Genomic DNA, 25,159 nt, shown 5'->3' on the forward strand with positions numbered 1-25,159 from the left:
CTCGTTGTGCGCATGCGCGGCATGGCCCACTAGCGCGCTTTAGCTGAAAGACGTCATTACCATAGTGAAGCCCACCGTTTGAGCGCAGACCACAGAAGAATAGAACAAGGAAGTGCAGTGCCTGGAAGGTGCAGCTAACTTGGCATACTATACGGCAAAGCAGAAATACTAGATGATATACCCGCTAAGTGTGCATTTTCAATCATATTTCCAAATCGCAAACTCTACACTAAATTTGTAACAGACCTATGTAAGGATATAATACAAATCCAGTATTTGTTTTAATCTTTTGGGCTTTAGTAACATGTGATACGACATTAATAACGTAACATACTGTACTGTTCTTTTTCTGATTTTTTCTTATTTTTTTATAAACACTTTGACAACAGTCGTTGACACTACGTTGTAAGGCGGCCGGTGTTTTATAATTCACATCTTGCCTCGTGTATCGAGATATCTTTCTCATTTGCCAGTTACTCGGCTGCAGGAACCGGGTTGGCTGTGCGCAGCTGCATAATCCACCAGATGATTGGTTGTTGCGCTCGAGGCAGCTCGCCAGCACACTGGCTGAACATGAACCTGACGCCAGCCATCAGCAAAGTCTTCTATCAGACAGACCTGGCACAGGCCATTCATGAATTTGATGACGTTAATGAGGAGGGGGGCGTGTTCTCCTGCGGACCACGCCCCTGACTTTATAAAAACCTCTGGTGGCGGTGCTCATGTAAGAGTGAGCTAGTCTGGTAGAGCGGATAGTTCTTGGAGAGCAGCTTCAAAACGGCTCTCTTGTGTAAGCGTGCTTCAAACCCAGTGTTCTGCTGCAGCTCGCCCCTGGCGCGTCATTACCATAACCAGGACTGTGTGCCTTCTTCCCGGACTTCATGTCTGTATTTTACCCTATTCACTGGTGAGTAGCGCAGCCTCTTTTACTCACGGGACAGTTTGAATGTCTGCGCAGTTTCCTTAAGCAGTGCAAGGGCAGCCAGGGTAAAGGATGCTTAGCATCGTGTCCTCGTAGAATGGGCTCCCATTCCTCGGGGAGGAAACAACTTTGTTGATTTTTTTAAAAAATTGTATTATGCTAATTGTGCTACAGTACCGATTCCCCTATCCTATTCGATATTTCCAATGGCTAAGAAGGGTGACATTCTGTGCCATGCATGCCTAGCCCCACCATTGTGATTGCAGTAGTGTTCGTGTAAGGTCCCTCCGTTTGTTGTCCGCACGTTGAACGTACTCTTTAAAGTCCAGCCTGCGCGGATTGTTTGTTGCGCCCTTCGGTTTTAGGGAATGGTTGTCTCCTTTTTATCGAGCAGTGTTCTCTGTTGGGGCTGCGCGGGTGCACGTGGTGTGTGCCATGCCTATTCTCAGGTGCAGTGTGGTGACATGGGTATCGATTGTCTCCGAGACTGTCGGTGTTGGTTCTGCCCATCGGGGGCCATGAGCTGCCTTTAGACTCATGGTGCTTTGGTTCGGTGTCATTGCTGCATTGTCCCCTCCTCCCTAAACCCCGCACGATTGTCGTCAGAACACTCAGTGCCTTTGTTAGCCCCGAGGCACAGCACAAGGCGCCTGCATTGGACCTCGATTGGCACAGACTATGCCCTGCGTTAAACAGCGAGAAGCCAGACGGTGTAATAAAGTTGCAGGCGAAGTGGCAGTGAATTGTGCGCTGCGGAGTTCTGGTGTGAAAAAACGCACCACCCGCGGACGCAATGCTCAGCATTGTCTACGGTGTGAGGTGAGACCTAGCGCTTCAAGCCGTTGCGAGAAGTCCTCGAGGCGGCAGTTAACTAGTGGTGCAGGAAAGGCGTGTGATTTACATGGCCGTATGACATAGGGGCAGTCTGTGGCCGTACCCATGTGTCCACTTGGTGATATAGCGCGCGGACCATAATTGTGGCAGATACGCTATAGTCATAGCAAAAGCAGAATGCGACACTTGGTGGGTGGTTTTATAATTGGACACTCTTGAGGCGCTGTGATATAGCGCTTCATGTGGTTGTGATACCGTAGGCACCATTGTGGTGGATGGTGTCCTTCGAGACACATTTAGTTATGTGGTAGGAAATATTCCAGTGTACTGGTGGAGTCTGCGAGTAACGTAACCTGGACATGGGTTCATTTAAAGAAGTAAACCACTAGAGCTGCCGAAAGACGACGTGCTTCGCCCACTCGTTAAACTAAAACAATTGAGATACTAGGACTTGAAGCACGACGCACTGTTCCAGGAAAGACGAGCCTTCCACCATCCTATTGCTTCAAAGCACCCGCGAAAAAGTGTCATGCATATTCTATGTCTTGTCTTGCGCTTAGTAGTTTGTTCTGGTAACCACTAATTGCTGACAGTGTTTTTTCCGTGCCTTGTCACCTAGCAGGTGTCTTCTTCTCTCTATATAGTGTGCACTGCAAGTGTCTGCGCCCGTGAAGCCTGCAGTACGTACATGGATGCGCAAGGGGGCGACTCCGCTTCGTGGGTGGCAAGGAGGGCTAGCCAACAAAACCCCACAAATCTAAGACTCCGTGAAGCCCGTGCTAAGTTTTTTTTATGATAACTTTTTCGTTATTGTATTACAGGGCTCTGGGTCACACTTACACCATATAGCTGCAGGTAGCATGTTGCCACATTTAATGGTATTAGTTTAAAGACGTTGGCAGGCAGGAATGGTGATATGGCATTGCCTGGGCTTATGAATTATGTCGTCGTGCACTCTAATCAGCGGTACCCTATTTTCCTTAATATGGCACCACTGTCTCGTGTCACTTTTCATTGGGCTCCGGACGCGTCGTACTAATTTGAATAGTGACCTGAACACCTTTTCTATTTGTGCCCAATTCGTGAAAGCTGACCCGCAAACAAGACTACCTACTTTGTGAGCTGAATTGCTAATTTTTCAGCGGGAGTGGATTTAGGTTGGGCCCCGACACCAGTGGTGGGCGCAGAAAGGGGTGTTGTCCTACTATTTGAATAACCGCAACACCCCATCGCCCCTCCCCCGGCAGTCTTTGTCACTTTTGGGTTTATTTTTGCGACGGGGACAGCGTGTACTTGTTGTTCTAACAACCCGTATCCCGCGGTGCTCCGAACGCGTATGCTATTCGCTGTTCTCTCCCCTGCGTGCTTGCCACGTCATAGTTGGATTAAATGCGGGTGCATAGAAGCCGCGCACTAAGGCTGCAGCAAACCGTGTTGACAGCAGCCAGCTGTGAATTTTGCTGCATTGAGCAGCTTGTGGATACGTCACTGTGTACTTTTGGAAATTGCAGCGTGTTATTTCATGTCGCCCCGTTTCTCAACACTCCAAGTAACGAGCGTCAGAGCTGCCATGGGCCAAAACGTAATCGAGGAAAAATGGTCCCGTTCCTGGGTTTGGTAGTAGACGGCTATATTTGTGGTGCAGTAGTACCCCCCTGCCCCCCCCCCCCAGCCCCTGTGAGCCCCGGTGCCACTGCACGCTATGCATTAGTGATGGGTATGCCCCTTGTTAATGGCCCACACTTTTATTACACTCTGCCTTAGGTGACTAGAGAGGACTACTCATTGCACAATACGCAGCACGCTGTGCAACAATGGGGATGTGTAGGGGATGTGGTCCGTCGGCTAGACTGCCGACTTTGGTGCTGGAAACCAGGGTTCGAGCCTCGGGGTCGCGTCCACATCCTGTGATTCTGGGCAAATCACCCAATCCCCCCGTGCCTGAATGTGTAATGTAAATACGGTGCTCGTGTAAAGCGCTCCAATACCTTCGGGTCGAGTTCGCGCTATATAAAGATGCAACAAAAAAACACACACACAAACAAGCTTGGGGCTGCAGGCACACAGTCTCTTTATCGCCGCCTTTCAGGACATGCAGGTATGTGCAGCAGGTGCAGTGGCGCCGGGGCCCAGAGGCCCAATTAACCCAGATTATTGTTGCCTTCCATGGCTGTGCGGAGCCCCGCATGAGTTGCCTGCTCGATGCCCAGCCAGGCCCGGCGTTACACATTAGCGCGGCACGAGTGCTGTGAATGGGCTGAATGAACGCCGGGCCGTCGCGGATTAAGAGCTTCTCAATGGCTCACTTATTCACGCAATTACCTGCCGCATGCGAGCGGAGGCCGAGGCCAGAAGGCGGACGTCCACTTCCACAAGTCACCTTTAACAGGCGCGTGCCGTCCTCGGGTCACCTTTTACAGGCGCGTGCTGTAGGGAAAGCGAGTCCTTGGCGCATTTGGGAGGATGTTGTGATGTGCTGTAAAGCTGGCTGCATGGCATGGAGCGCACCGGCTGGCAAACACGGGGCTGCTGACTGCCTTCCAGTTGCATGTGTTTATTTCGACGAAGTGTGCACGTGGGCTTCTTCGCCACCCACAGCCGATTCACCTGGATACATCCTTTCTGGTCAGCGGATGGGGAGGGAGTGAGTACGTCACTTCCCGGAGGTCCCGAGGATGTTTAAAGTAACGAAGTGATCCTGTACCCCCATTTACACCACCATGAAAGTGCCTCCTTGATGGATATTATACTGCATTGCCAGCGCCACGAGGCACCACATCTCCGGAGTCTCACTCCGGGTGCCCGCCCTGCGGAAATGAAGGCCTTTGGACCGCCGGGTCGCGAGCACGCCTGGGATACTGTTCTTAATGATCGTGGCTCTCCTGGGTCACTGTTGGGCGAGTACAACTGAAGTGCACCCGGATCACCTGTGCACAGCAGGACTGTGGTTCGCCTCATCACACCTGGATTTGCACCCCAGCTCTTACACGGATCATCCATTTACTGCCATGGCGGTATATCCTTGCTCCAAAAGAACAGACACCCTTCTTAAACCAGTGCAGAGCGGCCATGTTGTGAGCATGTTGAACCCAGAAGCATCTGTAGCCAGTTCAGTGTACTGCACAGTGCATCAAGGCAGCACACGCTATTCGGTTTGTGGTTTTCTACTCCACAAGAGCAACTAGGGGTATCTTCAGAAAAGATGCGCTCTGAAGACTGTACTTGGAATTTCATTCACATGGACGTTGACCAGGCTGGGATTTAATCTACCTTGTTTCCTTATGGATTTGCACCGGGTGCTACAGGTTTTATTTACATAGCTCTTCTAGGTGATGCGTTTGTCTTAAGATAATAAATTCTCAGCCCTGATTAACATGCCTCCAATCTATCTTCCATGGGTCACAAATTCCTTTTGGACGAATTTCTCTGGCTGGTCTATTGGGACCCAGGGTCCGTGCTAGGTCAAGTTGGATGTTGGCTACGACTGTCCATGGGCAGGAGTTCTGCATTGTACCTCGGGGTCTGTTTAGAGCACTGCAGATCTGACTCTCATGTGCAGCTTCCTTCCAGTGGCTTGTAGCGGTGGCTCTTGTATGCCGAAGGAGCAATATTTAGTTCTTGGATGAGAGCTGCCTAGGATAAGTCTACTAGCATTGAGACTCCTGCTGTCCATTTAATGTGGAATCACTCTATTGAATAATTACTGTGGTGTATTTCAACTTGTATAGATGGTCCAGAGACTGTTGCATAAAGAATCTCTCCATACCAAGGCCACTCGAGTAAAGCAGCCCGGGGCTCGGCTTTCCACCCCCATCTTGACTCAACCAGTGCGCTATTCAAAATGTTCATCATTCAGGCAAACATTGCTGGGGATTTTAGTCCTGTTGTCGAATAGCAGACAAGTCTCTTTTAGGGCTGATCTACTTTCAGCTCTTTCTTAGGAATAAGTGGTCGAGAACTGATCATGCACAATCCGAAGGGTGAAGGACGATGTAATTCCCCAGGGCAGCACTCCAATTTCAGCCAACTTTTGCCCGAAGCATTGGTCTGTAGTGGTCCTGCATGGTTTGTCTGGGTGATTTCTGTAGTTCTAGCAGCATGGTGTTCAGTAGCAGTAGCATTGCTTAGGTATGCAGTCACTAACCTGTATCTGAATTAACATCTGGTTTTTAGTGGGTATGACTGCCCCGCTGAAGGTATGTTTCTTTGCCCCATGCAGCCCTGATTACCTGCGATCAGCTGAAATGACTGAGGTGATCATGAACTCCCCACAGATGGATGAGATGGGACTCAGCCCCCGCAAGGACTCCTATCAGGTGAGTTGCCATCAACATCTAATGTAAGCGTCTTCACCCTGATTGTTCGGATGCTTGGCACGGAGAATAAATGCCTACACCATTGGTGCATGGGGTGGTCTCGCATGACGATGCTGTTCTTTTTATGCTCATTGAACTGTATTGAACTAGGTTAATGCAACAAAGGGTCCCATCCTCTCCTTTTTTTTTGAACGAAAATTAAGATTGAAATTTGCAAACCAGGATCGCTTGGGCATAGCTCTGGTCTCTTTGAGCCTCTCATTAAATTGGTTGCTTTTTAATCCCCAAGTTGTGGGGTTATGCTGTATCTTTATCAACTCGGGGGCAACATATTATGGGAGGTGGCAGGTTATGGAAACAGACTAGAGTTTTGTTTGAAATGTTATCCCACCTTTGAGCCAGTGGACATTTTTTTCTAAGGGGCCAAGGAAAGGGCTCTTGTGGGTGCCAAGGAAGGACCAATCTTATGACTAACCATGTATTCACAAACTGGGTCTTTGCCCAGAAGTTCTAAAACATGCCAATTAATACGGTCCAGCAAAGCCTATGTAGGAGAATCCCCTCTGAACTGCAGGCCCCTCTCCCTTAATCTCTTATATACAGCCCTAATTGTCTGAAATGATCATGGATTCGTTTTTGAACATTGATCTGGTGATGGCATGCTGCTGTGTCCTCTGAAGTACCCGCTCTAGCCTCCTTGGAATGCTGTTTACTCTAATGCTCATGGTTCCCAGATGGACTGAATAAATGTGCAACATTGGTTGATTCTCTGGGTTTGGATGTTTTTGTTACATTTTCTTTCATGGACTATTAAGGCAAAGTATTTGTAGCTAATGGGGTCCCTTCTCTGGTTGCAGCCTAGTTACAAGTGTGTTGGTTTTGGGTTACCTTTCTTAATTACCTCTCTTCCTCCTCCTTGTACAGTTAACTGCCTTTAATGCAGTCAACCTTTAAGTAGGACTTAAATTGGTTATGAACCTATGGGAAGGAGTGCACATTCTACTGATGTGGATTTTTGTTCTGTTTAGGGTATCATTGCATAAAGAATACCAGGCAAAGACATGGGTCACTTGGACGTTGGCATGTGCTGGCATAAAGAATACCAGGCAAAGACATGCGTCACTTGGACGTTGGCATGTGCTGGTATAAAGAATACCAGGCAAAGACATGGGTCACTTGGATGTTGGCATGTGCTGGTATAAAGAATACCAGGCAAAGACATGGGTCACTTGGATGTTGGCATGTGCTGGTATAAAGAATACCAGGCAAAGACATGGGTCACTTGGATGTTGGCATGTGCTGGTATAAAGAATACCAGGCAAAGACATGGGTCACTTGGACGTTGGCATGTGCTGGTTGTCAATTTCCCACATTTCACATCCTATCTTGATTAGGTCCATACCTTGGTTAAATTAACTGAGTTGCAGATGTTAGAATTGCTTCTGGATAGTCTTGTATCCGATTTTCCAGAGTATTATTGGAGCGTTTGCCATTCCTTCGTACAGCCTTCCTTGAGCACTCTTCGCGTTCTAGCGCTATGGTGCCCACCTTCATGTCACCAGGGAGCTTTTTCTAGTTGGGGACCTTCATGTGACCGCCTATAGTGGGTGCTGTTCTCTTGCTCTGGTTCCCTTGGACTCATTTGACCAATTCACCAGGAAATAATTATTTGTGGTGGAAAAGTTTAGAGCTGGAGGAAATGTCTGACCTGGTGTGAGGTGGCCATTTGAGCGCAAGCATGCTGTCAAATCTACGCTGTGCCACAAATCATTCAGATTCAATGAAGCCCAGCCTCGGTTTGTGCAGTCTCACATCAAGAAAGTGGGCGGTAATAGTTAAACCATGTTTTTGGCTACTAGTGTTGGTGGTCTGAGTGTTCAGGAATGCACCTGCTCCTCGGGTTTAGCGATGGATAGCAATTCTCTGCCATTACAGGTTGCTGGTGGGTTCCTGTTGGGTGCCTAGATGTGTGGTGTGCAGGCAGTAATATTGAAACTAATCAGCGACTCTATCAAACTCGATTTTCGGACATCTCCAGTGACTGGATTTTAGCAATTCTTGTTGGCCTCACGGTACTGTGTCCAAACAGGAGTTACTGGTACCAGTTCCTTATCTGTTACAGAACATTGGATTACGAAAAGCCACCACTTCTTGGGGAAATGTTTCTGAACAAAAGCTCACAGGAATGTGAGCCTTTGAGTGCACCAACAGAGGGCAGTGTAGTCGTGAGTTGCAGAATAATCCTACTTGTGAGTCAGTGAATAGAGCCCAGCCAGCCCCTATGGAATGTGTAGAGGAGGGAGTCTGTGTTGATTGGGGGTTGCCGGTCAGCACTGGTTCCAGCCCATTGTTGCTGGGTATGGGCTCTTGAAAGATTGGTACATTCCGGTGTGGGGGGGATGGGAGTGCGGGGGGGGGGGCGCTTTGTTGTGTTCAGTGGGTGTAACACATGATGGCATTGATTCCTGAAAGAAAAGGTTGTCTGTGTTCATGGATTCATCCGGGTACCTGGGAGTCAACTGAATGTTCACGATAACACTTTCAGCAGTGTTTGGGTGTGACGGAGGGGGCGGCTTGGCGCTTGGCATGTGCACACTGTATGTAGTCGAACTCCAATAGAAGTACATGGTGACTACCTAGTGCTCGCATCAATGAAGCAGGAACCCTCTGAGCCGGAGTAGGCTAAAGGGGAGATTTGTATTCACTTGTTGCCTTGTTAGCCTGTTGCACTTGTTTGCTCCTGATCAAAGCTGATCTCCACATCAAGCACTGTCGATGCCTGGCGGAGGAAGGCGTGACGCTTTCCGGCACAGCTCAGGATGTCGTGTAAAGTGGGCTGGAGTCATGTCCCTGGTTCTTGCTTGTTGTCAGTATTTGTACATGTCTAAGGGTACGCTGGCACTTCACCGTCCTACCAAAACCTACTTTGTAGAACCAGTTGAAGACGTCCTTTTACCTTCTGGACTACGACCACATGCCGATGCTGCCCGATTTCATCTAGCGCCTAGAGCGGTCACCTTATCTGCTAGGTGCTTCAGAAGGCTAGGCATACAACTTGATGGAAAGCAGCGTGGCCCTCCCACGCAGGCTCGTTATGGAAGATCTGTTTGACCATTCACCTCCATGCATTAAGTACGAGGGGACCGCAGGGCGCGCCGCTTGTCTTTATATAGCATAGGAAAATGTTTGCACAACCAGGATTGGGTAACGTCTCGGCTCGGGTGACAGGCCGCACTGGCTGCCCTCGCGGTTTGGAAGCGGCCATCACAGCATCGTAGTGGGAGGGACCACCCTGGTGTGCACGCGCCTCCACAGTGAGCTAGGATAGGCTGCAGGGAGATGCTGGCATGTACCACACGTGTTCAGTCACGGGAGGCGTGGTCTTTAAGCGCTATGTACAAAGGGCGCCTTTTGACCTGCGACTGACTTACTCCTGCAAATGAGTCAGTTAAAGCCGTTTTTGAACGCTTCTAATTATGTTGCAAGTGCGTGAAATGCGCTCATTACCCAAACGACACTCTGAAGTTCTCTTCTGCTTCATTTGCAGATGGTCACCAGGTATGTGGCAGGAGTGGTCAGTGCAAGAGTATACAAATGCGGCCTACACACTCCAGGCCTAAACACTTTTACTACTTACAAACGTAAAGTGCCTTTTTCAGTTTCAGCTTGCAGGCCAATAAAACATGCTGCTGAAAGTACAGGGATGAACACCAGTCACATATATATTATATAAATATTTGTAAGCAATATGAGTCTTTGGGTACTAATTTCCAGGTAGGGGTCCTGTTCTCATTGTGTCACTAAAAGCAAGCTAAAACTTACTGAAGCCCCTCAACCAGGTTGAAACCGGTCTCAGGATGCTTGTTTCAGTTTAGGGAGGGCCTGGGAGTTCGACTGGACTGTTCTGTTGGAACATGGTCAAGAGTAATTTGCATACGACTTGTTCCAAACTGAGGTGGCACGGTGGGCAAAAGAATGATGGTTGGAACGCTAACCCTAGTGACTGCCAGTGGTTCGCTAAATTGCAAGCATCCCTCACATTACATTGTGCTTGAAGCTTAGATTTGTCTGATCAATATTGGACTTTGAATGAATTGTTAGCTGGCTCTCCTCAAAGAAAACCAATCCTCTTGATATAAAAATCAAGGAAGCCAGCCTCAACATATTAAACCAGCGTTTCAATTTAAAGACCTTTAAGAAACCCCATGCGTTACATGCCTTTGCACAGTGGTGATTCTGTACCTTTAAGAACCCCCATGCGTTGTGCCTTTGCCCTTTATGAAACCCCATGTTTTATGTGCCTTTGCCCTGTGGTGGTTCTGGGCCTTTATGAAACCCCATGTTTTGTGCCTTTGCCCTGTGGTGGTTCTGGGCCTTTATGAAACCCCATGTTTTATATGCCTTTGCCCTGTGGTGGTTCTGGGCCTTTATGAAACCCCATGCTTTGTGCCTTTGCACAGTGGTGTTTGGTTCTGTATCAGAAATTCTCACAGCTAAGTTTGTATTCCATCTTTAGCCTATTCATGACGAGGGAAAAGCCTAGTGGAAATTGAATACTTTGCTAACATGGTACCTTCTGATTACTCTGCACACTCTGGCTGTGATTTAGAACCATTCTTATTGGCTGATGGCAGACATATGGAATTGCTGTGAGCAGCCTACGTCCCCATGGACAGCATTTCGTGTACAAGGAGCAGTCTGTACGCGGGGTTGTGTTCAGGTAGGGATACCTGTTAGTTTGCCTGCGCAGCGGATTGTCGCAGTTTTTTTTTTTCTACCCAGTTTCTCTCCACAGGCCAGGGATGGACAGGCCTTTTATTCCACCAGGTACTTCCTGGCGGGCTGAAGCCCTGTGAGGCCGAATTTGGAAGCCCAGGGCCACCCCTTGTTCTGTTACTTTCCCCAGCACCAGGGAGTGAAGTGTAGCTGCACCTGGTGGTTTCAGGGTAGAGGGATGGGATGGTAGAGAATGCGATCAGAGGGGGGAGAGAGTCGGAGGCGTAGCTTGCTCAGTCAGTTTGGGGGGGGGGGAATGTGACCTTCAGGTTTTCCAACAATCACACTGGCATATAATGTTAAAACAAATTATACGACAAGCAGGTAGCATGCCAGGGACTCGAGAGGAATACAGATCGGAAGAAGCCCTAATGTGAAAGAATACACAGTATTTTGTAAAACAAACTTTTTTGAGAACTTTTAAACCGGAGACCGCTTTTTCTGTCTGTGAATGTAAAAGAAATCCTAGTGAAATTCGACAGGCGACTCGCCTTACCCGACTGAAAGCATCTGTACCCAACTATTCAGACCCCCCCCCCACCCCCCCCCCCCCAAAAGCTCCGACCCGGAGAGCGTAGAAAACGATCCAGACGATGGCTGGAAATGGAGATGGCATAAAAGGTACTTGGTGACCGGGGTTGGTTTGAGTATTGCAGGGCTGCTTGTGGTTCCCGGTCCGGCCCTGCCCTGCCACGGGCGTAGTTTTGATTTTCACTCACTCCTGTATCCGCCGGATGGCGACCTCGATTACACGCCACGTGCATCGTTTGGGAGGGAGGGGTGGAGGGGGGGAAGCAGGCCACTGACAAGATCGTTGTGTGTAAAAGGCCGCTTTATTGGAAACAGGTGCACATTACAAATTAAAATCCTTGGCCGAAACGCCTTCCAAAACTAGGCCTCACTAAATATAACATGCCTAGCCCCGCCCCCCGCCCCCTCCCCTAAATACCTTCGAGCCCGCCCCCGCCCGTACATTACAACATTACAACAATATAAAAACATTATAAAACATTATAAAACATTACACTCCTGTATAACCCCCCAACAATCTCTAAATCCAAACCTTCTGTTAACCAAAACTCCCCTGCCTGCCCCTTTTCAGCTATCGGCCCCCAAACTGTGTAACCGAACTAAATTTACCAAACTAACCTTTTCCTGTCGATAACCTCAACTCAACCCCAATAACTCCACCAACTTCCGGTAAAACTGACCAGAATTCACCATAACCCCCGCACAGCACCTGCTCCAAGCGACAAAGTACAAACATAGCAGAACCCCTTGCACATCTGTTCCCACAAAACGCCTGAAAAATTTCGCAAAAGGGGAAAAAACTGGAAAAACGTATACTGAAAAACCCCAGACCCCGAAACGAAAAAAGTGGAGAAAAAAACACCCAAAAAACGTGTTTTTTGAGGGAGGGAGGGCGGGGACAAAAAACACGACACTATCCTCGCTCCCGGCCACCAGGTCACCAAACCTAAAATGGTGGCCGGGGGCGGGGTCCCAAGGTATTTATACCTGGGCAACATTCCGCTACTTTTGGGCTCTAATTGGGCTGCTTTTGGGCTATCTTTTCCCTACTAGCAAGCCCAAGTTCAAAAAACCGCGCAGGGCCCTCAAACCCCTCCCTCCACACGCCCCCTCCCAAACTGCCCGGGGGTGGGGACTCCCTGCGGTCGCCTTCCCCCCCCAAGCCCCCCTTGGGAGGGAGGGGTGGAGGGGGGGAAGCAGGCCACTGACAAGATCGTTGTGTGTAAAAGGCCGCTTTATTGGAAACAGGTGCACATTACAAATTAAAATCCTTGGCCGAAACGCCTTCCAAAACTAGGCCTCACTAAATATAACATGCCTAGCCCCGCCCCCCGCCCCCTCCCCTAAATACCTTCGAGCCCGCCCCCGCCCGTACATTACAACATTACAACAATATAAAAACATTATAAAACATTATAAAACATTACACTCCTGTATAACCCCCCAACAATCTCTAAATCCAAACCTTCTGTTAACCAAAACTCCCCTGCCTGCCCCTTTTCAGCTATCGGCCCCCAAACTGTGTAACCGAACTAAATTTACCAAACTAACCTTTTCCTGTCGATAACCTCAACTCAACCCCAATAACTCCACCAACTTCCGGTAAAACTGACCAGAATTCACCATAACCCCCGCCACCCAGAAAGAGGGGGGCGGTGCAACTACCCTCCCCTCTTTCTGCCCCCCAACAAAAAAGGCTTTAAACACAACGAGCCTGATTCTGCCCCCTCAAGCACCGAGACAAGACCTCCCTGAGCTCCAACAAATAAAGATCCATGCCCAACCTCGACAAATGGACCCCATCTCCCCGAAAAAACTCTACTGCCTCAAAGCGGATATCTTTATGGGTGACTCTCCCGAAGCCCAAATCTCGACAAAACCGGGAAACCTCCAAATTCACTTTCCTCCGAGACCTATCAACCGCCCTGGGCTTCAAAGCCCCTCTCCACACCCTCCGCGGGACCAATTCCGTCCAGAGAACATGACAACCCGACCACTGCTCCTTCAACAACGCCAAGTCTCTTTTCATGGCTCGCAACAATACCACCCCTTTCACACTACAAAGATCATTCTCCCCCAAGTGAATTAAGAGAATATCCGGGCATTGACCCTTCACCATGGCTTTATTTAGACAGGGGATCAGCTCCCTCCACAGCATCCCCCCCTTACCCTTCCATACCAATCGAAAAAGGCTGCCATTGAAACCCAAACTTTCCCCAAAATAACTTTTGCACGCCTGAACGTGCGCCCACTTGACGAAGGAGTGCCCCACAATCCACACCGTCAACTCCCTCGTGTGTGGCCCGGCCACCGAACCTGAAATGAAAAACAAATATGAGACTCACACCCAAGCAGTAGACGCAGGCGCCGAAGGAGGATCCTCCCGTACATATTTGTGAAAGCAGGAAGAGGACCAACGCCCCAAGCGCATTATATCGCCCTGCGACCAACCCCGGTTATGCGCCTCAGTCGCTGCCCCAATCCTGAAAGAATGTGTCCCAAACTGCGCGCCATCCAACCCCAACCGCTGCAACCCCTTACGCAGGACCATGCGCAGCTGATAGTCAGAGACGCGCGCCCCGTCTATGTGTTGGAAAACTAACTGGCCCCCGTCCCCCCCCGAGAGCGACCTCCACTGCCTGGCCCAGCGCAGCGGACATGTGCAACTAGGGGATCCCGCCTCCAACCAAACCCCTTTTCCAGCCCCCTTCTGATCTGTTTTGGAACTGGCCAACCAAACATGTACGCCAGTGTCCGATATGAAAACATCCTGCCAACAAATACCCCGCTTCAACTTGGTCCCCAGGAGCTCCGAAACCCTGAAAGCTCCGAAAAACATGAAAACCATAAGGGTAGAAAACAATGCAACTTCAAAATCGTCAGTGCAAACTGCAGGCAACACAGCCAGCAAACGAGCCAGCGTCTGCCAGGAAATCGGCAAACGGGACACCCCAGTACCGCCCCGTTCTCTCGCCCACCCTTCAAGCATCCTGCGACCTATTTCCCCAGCAGACGGGGCATAACCCCAAAAAAGCTTCCCCATGAAAGCAACCCCAGCTAACTTCCCTGCTATAGTGACCCGCGACAGACCCTTCTCAATGAGGTCAAGGATAAAATGGACCACATCCTCCGAACTGCGCCCCGGCTCTACCCTCCTACTAGCACCTGACGCCAAAAATTCCTTCCATGCCAATGTGTACGCCGTACGCGTGGAAACCGACAAAGAACCTACCACCAGTTGAAACACCCTGCGTTGCCGACCGACCAGAGGTGCTCCGGCATCGGGGTCGGTGTCCTGTCCGCCTCTGTGGCCAGCCCATGGAATCTCTCCCACTGTGAACGAGACAAAGCATCCGCGATGTCATTGTCCACGCCCGGTACGTGCAAAGCCCTGAATGAAATGTCATAGCGCAAACAGCCCAGCACAAACACCCTCAGTAATTTCAGAATCTGCTCATCCCTGGCCGATTGTCTATTGACTATTTGCACCACCGCCATGTTGTCCACACGGAAAAGCACCTTCTTGTGTTCCAGCTCTTTGCCCCAAATGGTCAAAGCCACCAAAAGTGGGAAGAGTTCCAAAAAGGCAATGCTCCGCCCACCATTCTTCCACTCCTGAGGCCACTGCTCTGCACACCAATGCCCCTGCCAGTAGATGCCAAAACCTTCACTGCCCGCCGCATCTGAAAACAGCTGCACATCCCACTGTACATCCTCGTCCCTGGCCAAAGGCACCCCGTTAAATGAGTGCAGGAAAAAGGACCACATCCGCAAATCCTCCTTCACCCCAGCCGACAGGCGCACATGATGAGGCAAGTGCCGGCCTGCTAAGGCCCGGCCCAGGCGCCGACAGAGTCCGCCCCGCCCGAACCACCCTACAAGCGAAGTTCAGATGGCCTAGCAACACCTGTATTTCCCTCACCGTCACCTTCGGTCGAGCCAACATCTCGTCCAGCAAAACCAACATTTTAGATTTCTTATCCGCGGGCAGCCGAGCCTGCATGGCAACTGAGTCAAGTTCAATGCCCAGGAATGAAATGACAGTATCCGGCCCCATTGTTTTCTCCGGAGCTAAAGGCACCCCCAACTCCTCCATAAGCTCCTGAAACGACTCCAGCGCACGCCGGCACTCCGAAGAGCCCGGAGAGCCCACAAAAAAGAAATCATCCAGATAATGTGTGACCCAGCTGTGACCAGTGCGGTGCGTGAAAAACCACTGCAAAAAAGTGCTGAAGAGCTCGAAAAGAGCACATGACACCGAGCAACCCATGGGTAGCGCCTTATCCACATACCATTCACCCTCAAATTGTATGCCCAACAAAGGCCAGTCATCCGGATGAACCGGGAGCAGCCGGAAAGCCGACTTAATATCGCATTTTGCCATCCCTGCAGCTGCGCCCGCGGCCACAACCAGTGACATAGCGACGTCAACTGAGGAGTATGACACCGAAGCCGCGTCTTCGTCGATAAAATCATTGACTGACGACCCTTCAGGCCATGACAAATGCTGAATCAGCCGAAACTGCCCCTCCTCCTTCTTGGGCACCACACCAATAGGGGAAATGATCAAATTAGGAACTGGCCATTCTCCAAACGGGCCTGCCATCCTCCCCTCATGCACTTCCTTACTCAATTTTTCTCGCACCACCAGCTTGTGCTCCGCTGCGGATTTCAAATTATCCGCCCACCTTCTCTGCCGGGGCCCGTGGTACCCCAAATGAAAACCCCACCTGAAACCATCCAAAAGAGTTCGCTTTGCCACCAAATCCTCGTAGCCCTCCAGGGCAGCCTGTAGCCGAGCCAATTTAATTGGTGTAGGAGCCCTTTGGCCCAGGACCTTGTGCGCCCCTACCCCCTCGCCCACCCTGTGACTGCTGCGCGCTGCCAGGCAACCCTGCACCTGCTTGCTGCCCTCCTGATGGCCTGACTCCCCAGCAGTTGACGAGGGAGTGCCGCTTGCCGCACTTAGAACACTCGTGTTTGTATTTACAATACTCACGCGTGCACAGGCCCTTGTTGAAATCCCAACAAGCCCCGACCCCAGACTGTGATGCGGCTGAGCCTCCCACCCCACCCCGGGTGGGCTTGCCCTGAAAGGGCCGGTACACTAACGGCAGACCACTAGCCGTAAAAATTGTCTTTCCCCCTGGCGCGGCCCCCATAGTATGTTGCCACAGGTCATTATCCAACTCGCCCCATTTAGCTTCATCATCCCAAGCCATACGTGCTCGAAATTCCTCATCATACTGGGCCCAAGCATAACCCGTACCAGTGAGTTGAGCCTTCCGAATAACGTCCATATACTTAAATATGGCTACGCAGCGCTCAGGAAACTTTTCGCAGTAAACACTAGCATAAATTAAGAACGCCGCCGTCCAGTTCTCGATCGTCAGCGGCACCTTAGGGCGCTTGGCCAGCTCGTACTCTTCCTCTTTAGAACCCTCCTTAGACCTCACCTCCCTGTGTAACAGTTTCAGAATCTCAACATATTCACCCTTCCAAATACGCTCTTTGGTCGCCAGCATTAAATGCGCACCCAGGGGCTTAGTCACCCCCATATAGGGGAGCTTCTTAATCTTTAGTTCCTTGCTCTGCGGCTTTTCCTTACCATCGCCTGCCTCCGCCTTAGACCCACTCTCCACCTTGGCCCCCGACAATGCTCCCTCCGTCCCCGTACCAACCCCAGTGTCCTTCACATACTTGCCTCTATACAATCTCCCCTCGGACAGACCCCCACCCCCGTCCTCTCCAGACCCCACAGACACCATAATAGGTTTGGCCTGTGTTTTTGCGCTCTCACCTGGCTCTAACGAGGGTGTGCGGACCGACTCCGACCGCCTCATGCCCCGTGCAGAAGAATCCCTTGGAGGATGCGCCCTCACTGACGGGCCGTGCTCTCCTGTAGGCTTCACCACCAAGGACTGTGCGATAGGTGCCACACCCGGAACCTGCAACAGACTATGAGAAACATGAGAAATTCCCCCCCCCTCGGAGCCCCGAATCTCCCCTTCCTCGGGGCTGTCCTCCTCATAATCCAGGAGTATCGGCTCATCCACCATCAACTCCGCTGGAGCAAAATCCACCACACGGGCCTTACCGGACCCTGAATGAGCACTACCGGCCTCCGCGGCCTTAAAACCATCTTGCGGGGGAGCCGACTGTACACGCCGGTCCTCCCCTCCACATCGCCTAACACAACTGTCCATCCTCTCAGAAAATTCCGTCCACCTTGACCGGCGTGACGTTGGGGCCAGCGAGGCCGCGCCGGACCTTCGTGCGCTGGCCGCGACGGGATCCCCCGCCGGTACGGAATGTGCCGCGCAAGGCCTCATCCTCCCTTCTCCTCGGCGATAATGGGCCGTACCTCGCCCTACCGAGTCTGCTGCTCTGCTACTTGACCTATCCTGGAAAGAAAAAGTTTGGACTGGTGTGCCAGGAGCAATAAAAACACTAGCTGCCCGCGATCCAAAACCACGCAAAAACCCCGCACTCGACACCCCACTCACCGACGCACTCACTCGTCCCACTCCCACACTCTGCGGCGCCACCCTCTCCTCCTCATCCTCACTCCATTCCAGTCCCGCGTGCCCCAGCGCCGACGCCGCAACCTCGCCATCACCTCTCCCCATAGACCGCGACCTAACCGGCCTAGAACGGGCACGACCGCTCGCCCCATACACTGCCCTCGACCCGCTGCCACCTCCCGCGACCGACCCCCGGGCACTCGACCACCCCCCACGCCCTCCCCACCGAGACCCCGTACGCCTTCTGCCCAGGAGGGAAAAATATCCAGGCCCTCGCTCGCCACACCCCCCCAATTGTCTCCCCTACCCCAACAAACCAACCTTCCTCCCCACATTCCCCGTCCCCAGCCCCCCCAACAAACTCCTCACCCATGGCCTGCCAGCCCGCCCCTCCCTGAACCTCTAGCTGCTCTAAACTCCCCCGCTCCAAAATCCCCTGCTCCCCCTGCCACCTCACGTCCTGCGCCGAACACCACCCCTCCACCTGTGCCCATTCCCCTTCCCCCAGAGAGCTCGCCCCCACCGAGAAAACCGCGCCCCCCGCCGAAGAAGCCGGAGAAAACAACAAGGGGCTCTCAGGCCCTGCCATCCCACTCGCCTGTCGCACCCTCCCCGACCCGCACAACTCATGCGACTTCAGCAACCCCGGCCCTCCCGACGCTAGCTCCCTTGACAACCTCACCCCTGCCTCATAGCACCTCGTCCTACTACCATCCTCCCAGCCCTTTCCCCCTTCACCCCCGGCTAACTCCGCCTCATGGAAACCCCCACGCTCCTCACCCGGGACAGGGAACAAAACCTCCGCCCCTTCAGCACTCCGCGCGCGTCCCCCCTCCCTCGCGCTCAACACCTCGCCCTTCGGCGCAGACGACGCGCGTCGCTTCAGCCCGCGCCCGCCCCCGCGCTTAGCCCCCACCACAGGGGAGAGAGACACGCTCGCCGGCACCACAGATAGGCCCGCCCCACCCGCCGACACACCCCCCACCGCCCCCAGCCCACATGGCGAAGCGACACGAGCGGGGGCCGCCTTCCGTAGACGCGGGCGGCCCCGCTCACTCACCGTTATTTGCTTCACCCTCTTCGGCGACGAGCACGCCGCCACCGCAGCCGCCACTCCGGCAGAGGCCTGACGCGTAGGGCGCGACGGCCCCGCCACCTCACCCACGACCAAATCCATGCGGCCTGCTTCGGACAACAACCGGAGGGCCTCAAGAACCCGGTAATCTTGCGACGCCATCACAATTGACAAATGGCAATAACGGCAGACAATACACCCTAACTGACAGTCCAATCAGACAAAAAACACGACACTATCCTCGCTCCCGGCCACCAGGTCACCAAACCTAAAATGGTGGCCGGGGGCGGGGTCCCAAGGTATTTATACCTGGGCAACATTCCGCTACTTTTGGGCTCTAATTGGGCTGCTTTTGGGCTATCTTTTCCCTACTAGCAAGCCCAAGTTCAAAAAACCGCGCAGGGCCCTCAAACCCCTCCCTCCACACGCCCCCTCCCAAACTGCCCGGGGGTGGGGACTCCCTGCGGTCGCCTTCCCCCCCCAAGCCCCCCTTGGAACCTCGAGCGCCCGAGCCCTGTTTTCCAGTCTGACCTCATTCACCCTTTCTGCTAATTGTATTTGATGGAGTCTTTGATCACACCAGCAGATAACATGGCCGCCTTCCAGTGGGCAGCCTCCCTTAAATCGTATTCACAAAGCTAGTTACGCCATTTTATCCGAAAAGGGGGTTATTAATTGCGGCGCCTTTGTTGCACTGATTGCAGGAGCGTGCCTAGTCTATTTTTTGTTTGGTACCTTTGTTTTTCTTCCGTCTGCCGGGATAGTGATTGGCAGAGGCGCAACTAGAGCCAAATTTCGGGGGGGGGCTGAGCAAAAATTTCGGGGGGGGGCTGAGCAAAAATTTCGGGGGGGGGCTATACTTTAAGCAATAGGCAGAGTGGAGCTGCAGGGGCTCTTAGAAGGGGTGAAACAACAGCGAGGCCTCATTAACATGCAAATGGTCTTTTAAAGACCTGTGAAGTGCTCGGGTGCGGCTGCTTTTTTGCCCGGGAAGGTGTCTCATCCCGGGCTGCCACACACGACGGGGGGGGCTGAAGCCCTGTGAGTCCAATGGGTGTTGCGCGCCTGGTGATTGGCATATTGTAAGTGTGCAATTGGACCTTCTGTGATGGTGCTGTCTGTCTTCATTAGCAATAATTACTATGCTGCGTGCAGCAGGTAGCTTTCATCTGTCTGGTGTCTGGTTCCCCCATTTGCATTGCTAAGCTGCCTCCCAGACTATCTCCTTGCTGTGCTGACAGGGGGCTGTGCTGCCTGGGAGTGTGATGGAGAGGGTGCCCAGGGGGCCTCTCTGGGGTCACTAACATTTTCCACTCCTGCTGCCAAATCCCCTTTCACTGAAGTCAGGTTTCGGTCATCTGGCTTGTGGACGAATTCAGATCATACCGAAGTCGGTGGTTTTCGAGCTGGTGTTGCCTTTCAGTTCACCCAGGTGAAATGTGAGCATTAGTTTTCCATCCTGCAGGTTCGGCATGAACTGGGCAATGCTTAGCGCATTCTTTGACGTGCTGAGCGGCACAGCCACCCGCATGGCTTGGGAAGCCGGGCCAATACAGGCCTCAGCTGCTGCCCTGAGGGGAGAGGGGGGGGGGCACTGGATCGCTGGTGCATTCATTTGTAATGGCACTGCTGACCACGGAGTCCTTAATTGAGCAGTATAGCCTGGACATGCAGGCAATAATGGTGGTTAATTACACCCCCCACAATTGTGGGCTTGAGTGGCAGACGATTGGCCGGGGGTGGTGCTGTACCTGAACTCACTAGGGCAGTACTTTTATTTATTTTTATAGTTTTATAGAGCGCGAACCAGACCCGTGAGGGTATCGGAGCACTTTACAGGATTGAAGGGGGGAGAAATAAAGCATAAGTATGGGAGGGATCAGATTGGGAGAGAAATGGATACAGGAGGAGCACGCAGTTTAAAGTCCAATCTACATGTGGAAGAAAAATTGAAGCATGCAGATTAAAAAGATTTCCAATCCACGAGGTGCAGCATAGCTGAGGTCAACGCTACATTTGGGATAAAAAATTAGAGCCGGTAGTTATAAGATACAAGAGGCAAGTCTATGAGGTGATTGTAAAGAGTTCGTTAGATGAGGTATTTTCCCATTAAGAAAGTTTTGGTCTCCTTAAAGTGTGCCAAGGACGGGAGTCTTCTGATGGAGGGTGGGAGAGAGTTCCAGATTCTTGAAGCGGCTACAGAGAAGGCTCGATTGTAAGTTTTTTTCTTTTTTTTTCTTCCGGGAGTGTGCTGGCTGCAACAGCAGGTTTTTGGCAGATCGGGAATTTCTGGCCTGTCCGGATATCACAAGTTTTTGTGCAAGAAATGTAGGCAAGTTAGCATACAGAGCTTTGTGAGTTATGCAAGCCAGTTTAAATTGTATTCTGGCCTCCAGGGGAAGCCAGTTCAGAGCTTTGAGGTGGGGAGAGATATGGTCAAATATTTTTTTTGAGCCCGTTATGAGTCTGACAGCGGTGTTGAGGCAGGCTTTCAGTGGGGCCAGAGAGTTCTTGGGTAGCCCTGCTAGAGTAGAGCATCCATATTCAAGTCTGGAAATGAATAGGGCCTGGGTTGCCATTTTAAGGTCGGACCTATCGAGGAAGGGTTTTAGGTTTCTTGGGTAGCTCAGGTGGAATCTAGCCGTTTTGGCCATCGCGTTTATATGGCTGTGCATATTCAAGCTGCCGTCAAGGGTTATTCCCAGGGATTTTGCAGAGTCAACAATGGTAGGAGGCCAGTTTAGTGCAGTGATGGTCTTGATCCATTCCTGGATGTCTGGATTTGGTTTGGGTGGGGAGATCAGAAGGAATTCGGTTTTGTTTGCGTTGAGTTTAAGCTGGTTGGCGGTGCGCCAGTGAACTGTTAGCGTCAGTGCCTTGTTTAGGGAGAAAATGTCCTGAGGGGAAGAGATTTTTATGTAGACCTGTGTATCGTCTGCGTACATAAGGTAGGAGATGTTGGCGGCACAAAGCACCCCGGTAAGAGGTTCAAGATAAAGGTTGAAAAGTGTAGGGGAGAGGGTTGATCCTTTTGGGACTCCCAACAGAAACTGGAGAGGGGGCGGATAGATCACCATTGAGGACTCTGTGCGGTTTTGGAGGAAGGATCTAAACCATTCAAGGACGGTGCCCTCCAACCCCATCCTGAATTTGAGGCGTTTAAGGAGAATTTCGTGGTTCACCGCATCAAAGGCGGAAGAAAGGTCTAGAAGGATTAGGAGACCGATTTTGCCTAGGTCTAGGGCTTGGAGAGCGTCAACAATGTGGAGGAGGGTGGTTTTTGTGCTGTGTACCGGTCTGCAGCCTGATTGAAAGTCGTCTAGCAGGTGAAAGTTGTTTGTGTAGGCTTAGCTGCTGTTGCACACATTTATCCAGGACTTTGGCAAGGAGTGGGATGTTGGATATGGGTCTATAGTTCTCGGCGGAGGCAGGGTCCAGCGTAGGTTTTTTAGGATGGGGACAACTTGGCCCGCCTTGAGCGAGTCGGGAATTGAGCCCTGTAGGAGGGAGGCGTTGATTATTGAAGTCCAGGAAGGGATGATGGCCTTGGAGGCGGAAGCTAGGCAGTTAGAGGGGAGAGGATCATTAAAGTGATTGTTCGGTTTTAGGGAGGCAAGAATTTTCGAGACAGATTGATTCCAATATATTTTAAAATTGGACCAGTGTGCTAGGTTTTTGGGTGAGGTTTGGGAGGACAACACGGAGAGGAGGTGGAGCTGGCTGATTTTGGTGGTGGGTTGCGGATTTAAGCTAATTTCTTAGGGTAGAGATTTTGTCACAGAAGAAGGAAGAGAATTCCTCACTTGATATTAAGGGTTTCGGTGTTTCTTTGGCAGTTTTCACTAGTTTGTTGGATTGGTGTTTGTCCAAGTCGAACAGCTTGCGAGGCCGATTTTTCGCATTTTTCAGTTCTGAATTCTTTTTTTGTGTTGAGTATTTTCTTATTGTAGGCATTTCTGGCCTGGCGAAGGAGTTTTAGATGTGCTGCAGATGGGTGTTTTTTCCAGATTTGTTCAGACTGTCACAGGGATCTCCTCTCCTTGTTGAGGGATCCACTGAACCAGGGATTTCTGTCTTTGATCTGTGTTCTTTTTAGTTTTTAGCGGTGCCAGGTCATCAAGAATGTCGGATATGGTGGAGGAGTAGTGGTCCGCTAGGTTCACTGGAATGACTGGCAGTCATGGAATGCTTCTGGGGTGGGGACGCACAAGTAGTTGTTGCCTGCAAGGGAAGCGGTAAGATTGGCTGATAAGTTACCAACATGCTGCTTAGGATGCTGACTGTTTCCCTCTTCTGCTCTCACCTGCAGTTTAAGGTTTTGTGTTGGGGGCAGGCGGTTTTGTGTTGGGGCAGGCGGTGGTGTATTGGGGGGGCGGTGGTGGTGGGGTGTTGGTTTTGGGGGTGGGGTTTTGTTTTTTGTTTTTTGTTTTTTCCCAATGCAGCTGTGCATCTAGCCTTCATTAAATACTGTGACTATTGGCAGTTGAACATAATTGCGGTTTTTGTTGGCTGGCAAAATTAGCATGGATGCAGGTGCACTCTATTCACAACCTTCTTAGTAATGGAAACTGGGATACGGCTCACCTTGGAGCCCCTTTAGATCTAGGTGAGTCAGCTACAGAGTCCGCTTACATAACCCCAACATGTTTTCTGGCAAAAATAGGGGACCTGAATTACATTGGAACTCTAAAGGCTGCAAACTGGACTTTGTAGAGCACATGTATAATCATGGATCTGCACTTTTAAACACAATGTAGATCTGTCCACTGGGTAGGAGCCTGCGCTGCATCTATTCTTCCAGTTGTCTTGGCACACTGATGCGCTGAGTGGCACATCCATTCGTATAGCTTGGGCTGCAGGACCAGTACAGGCCTCCGTTGCTCCTCTTACAGTGCACAATTGACTTGAGGGACCGGGGATACTGGCTGAGCTGGCACAGTCATTTGCTAATATTTCAGACCCTTGGATTCAATTTAGTATTGCCCGGACATACAGGCAATAATGGCTGTTAAACTTCCCACAATTGTGGACCTGAGTGGCAGGCTATTGGGAGGGGGTGGAGAGTGGTATCAACTTTCTAGGGCGGTGGACACTGGAATGACTGGGATCTTGCAGCCAATGTTCCCTCTAATTTTTTTCCTCTGTGTGCGGCAGTGATGTGTCTCTGTGCGCTGCAGCCATGGCTGTGTGCGCCAGGAACCAGACCGCGCTTGTGCGCAGAGCCAAATATCACTCCACACGTTTGCTTTAATAAACTGAAAAGACGGTGCATTTCCACACATACAACCCACGTTAAGGGGCTTAAGGCAGATTTGCAACGACATGACATGAATTGGTTACACAGGCAAGTACACTTTAGGTTTAGAAAAGCATAAGACTCCAACGGCTGAGGGTCCATAGACTGCCTGAAGTACATGCAGTTCTCCAGCTGAAAATGCCATTATAACGGAATGGTCAGAATGAAATTAGGGGAGAAGAAATTAGATGGGCGATGGGGAGAGCCTGCAAGCTGACAGGGATAACTGACATACTTTAGTTAGAACCTTCCAGGACTTAGTGCAATCTCATAATATCCCACATACCCTACAGTGGAGATATGCTCTACTGGTGCACCCAATACGTGGAAAACTGGGCCCATGACCTATCTACATACCACAGTCCCCAATTCTTCAATATCTACTCACCTGGAAGGAATATGGTGGGACAGATTCTGGCTTATATGCAACTCTAATTGCTAAGCTCTTCTTGCAAGCCACCTCAAATGCACTTCATAATTGGAGAGAAGTGCAATTACAGACACAATTCTTTGAGGGGGATTCGGAGGAGCCATTAGAAAAACATGATTGATGGTTAAGGGAGGCCCGTCTGAAAGATAGTTATTTTAAGATACTACATCAATGGCAGTGGACCCCCAAAAGACTCTATGCCTCCTTCTAACCCAACCTTTTTTTCTCTCCTTTTCTCTTTCATGTGTCTTGCTTCTCCTTTTGTCTCTGTCTCCTCCCATTGCTCCCCTCGTCCTCTTCTTTTTGCATTTCTCTTCTTCTGTCCTCACCTCTCGTCGCCTTACTTGTTTTTTCTTTTTTCCTACTTTTCCTTCCTTTTCTCTATTTTTCCCTGATCCTTCAATCACACAGGTGATCTTTGTTTCAATCATCGCCTTGTCTCATCCCTTTCCCCT

General features: G+C 51.0%; 1 protein-coding gene across 1 annotated transcript in view; it reads left to right on the top strand.

Annotated features, from left to right (window-relative positions):
* Positions 1-605: 605 nt before the first annotated feature.
* Positions 606-25,159, top strand: part of LBH (LBH regulator of Wnt signaling pathway) — a 49,082-nt gene continuing 24,528 nt past the window's right edge. The window contains exons 1-2 of the mRNA XM_085613010.1: positions 606-907; positions 5,976-6,072. Coding sequence (XP_085469136.1) covers positions 882-907; positions 5,976-6,072 — 123 coding nt within the window. The 5' untranslated portion in view covers positions 606-881. The remainder of the gene's footprint in view (positions 908-5,975; positions 6,073-25,159) is intronic.

This window comes from Triturus cristatus, chromosome 6 (assembly GCF_964204655.1).
Source record: "Triturus cristatus chromosome 6, aTriCri1.1, whole genome shotgun sequence".
Lineage (NCBI taxonomy): Eukaryota > Metazoa > Chordata > Amphibia > Caudata > Salamandridae > Triturus > Triturus cristatus.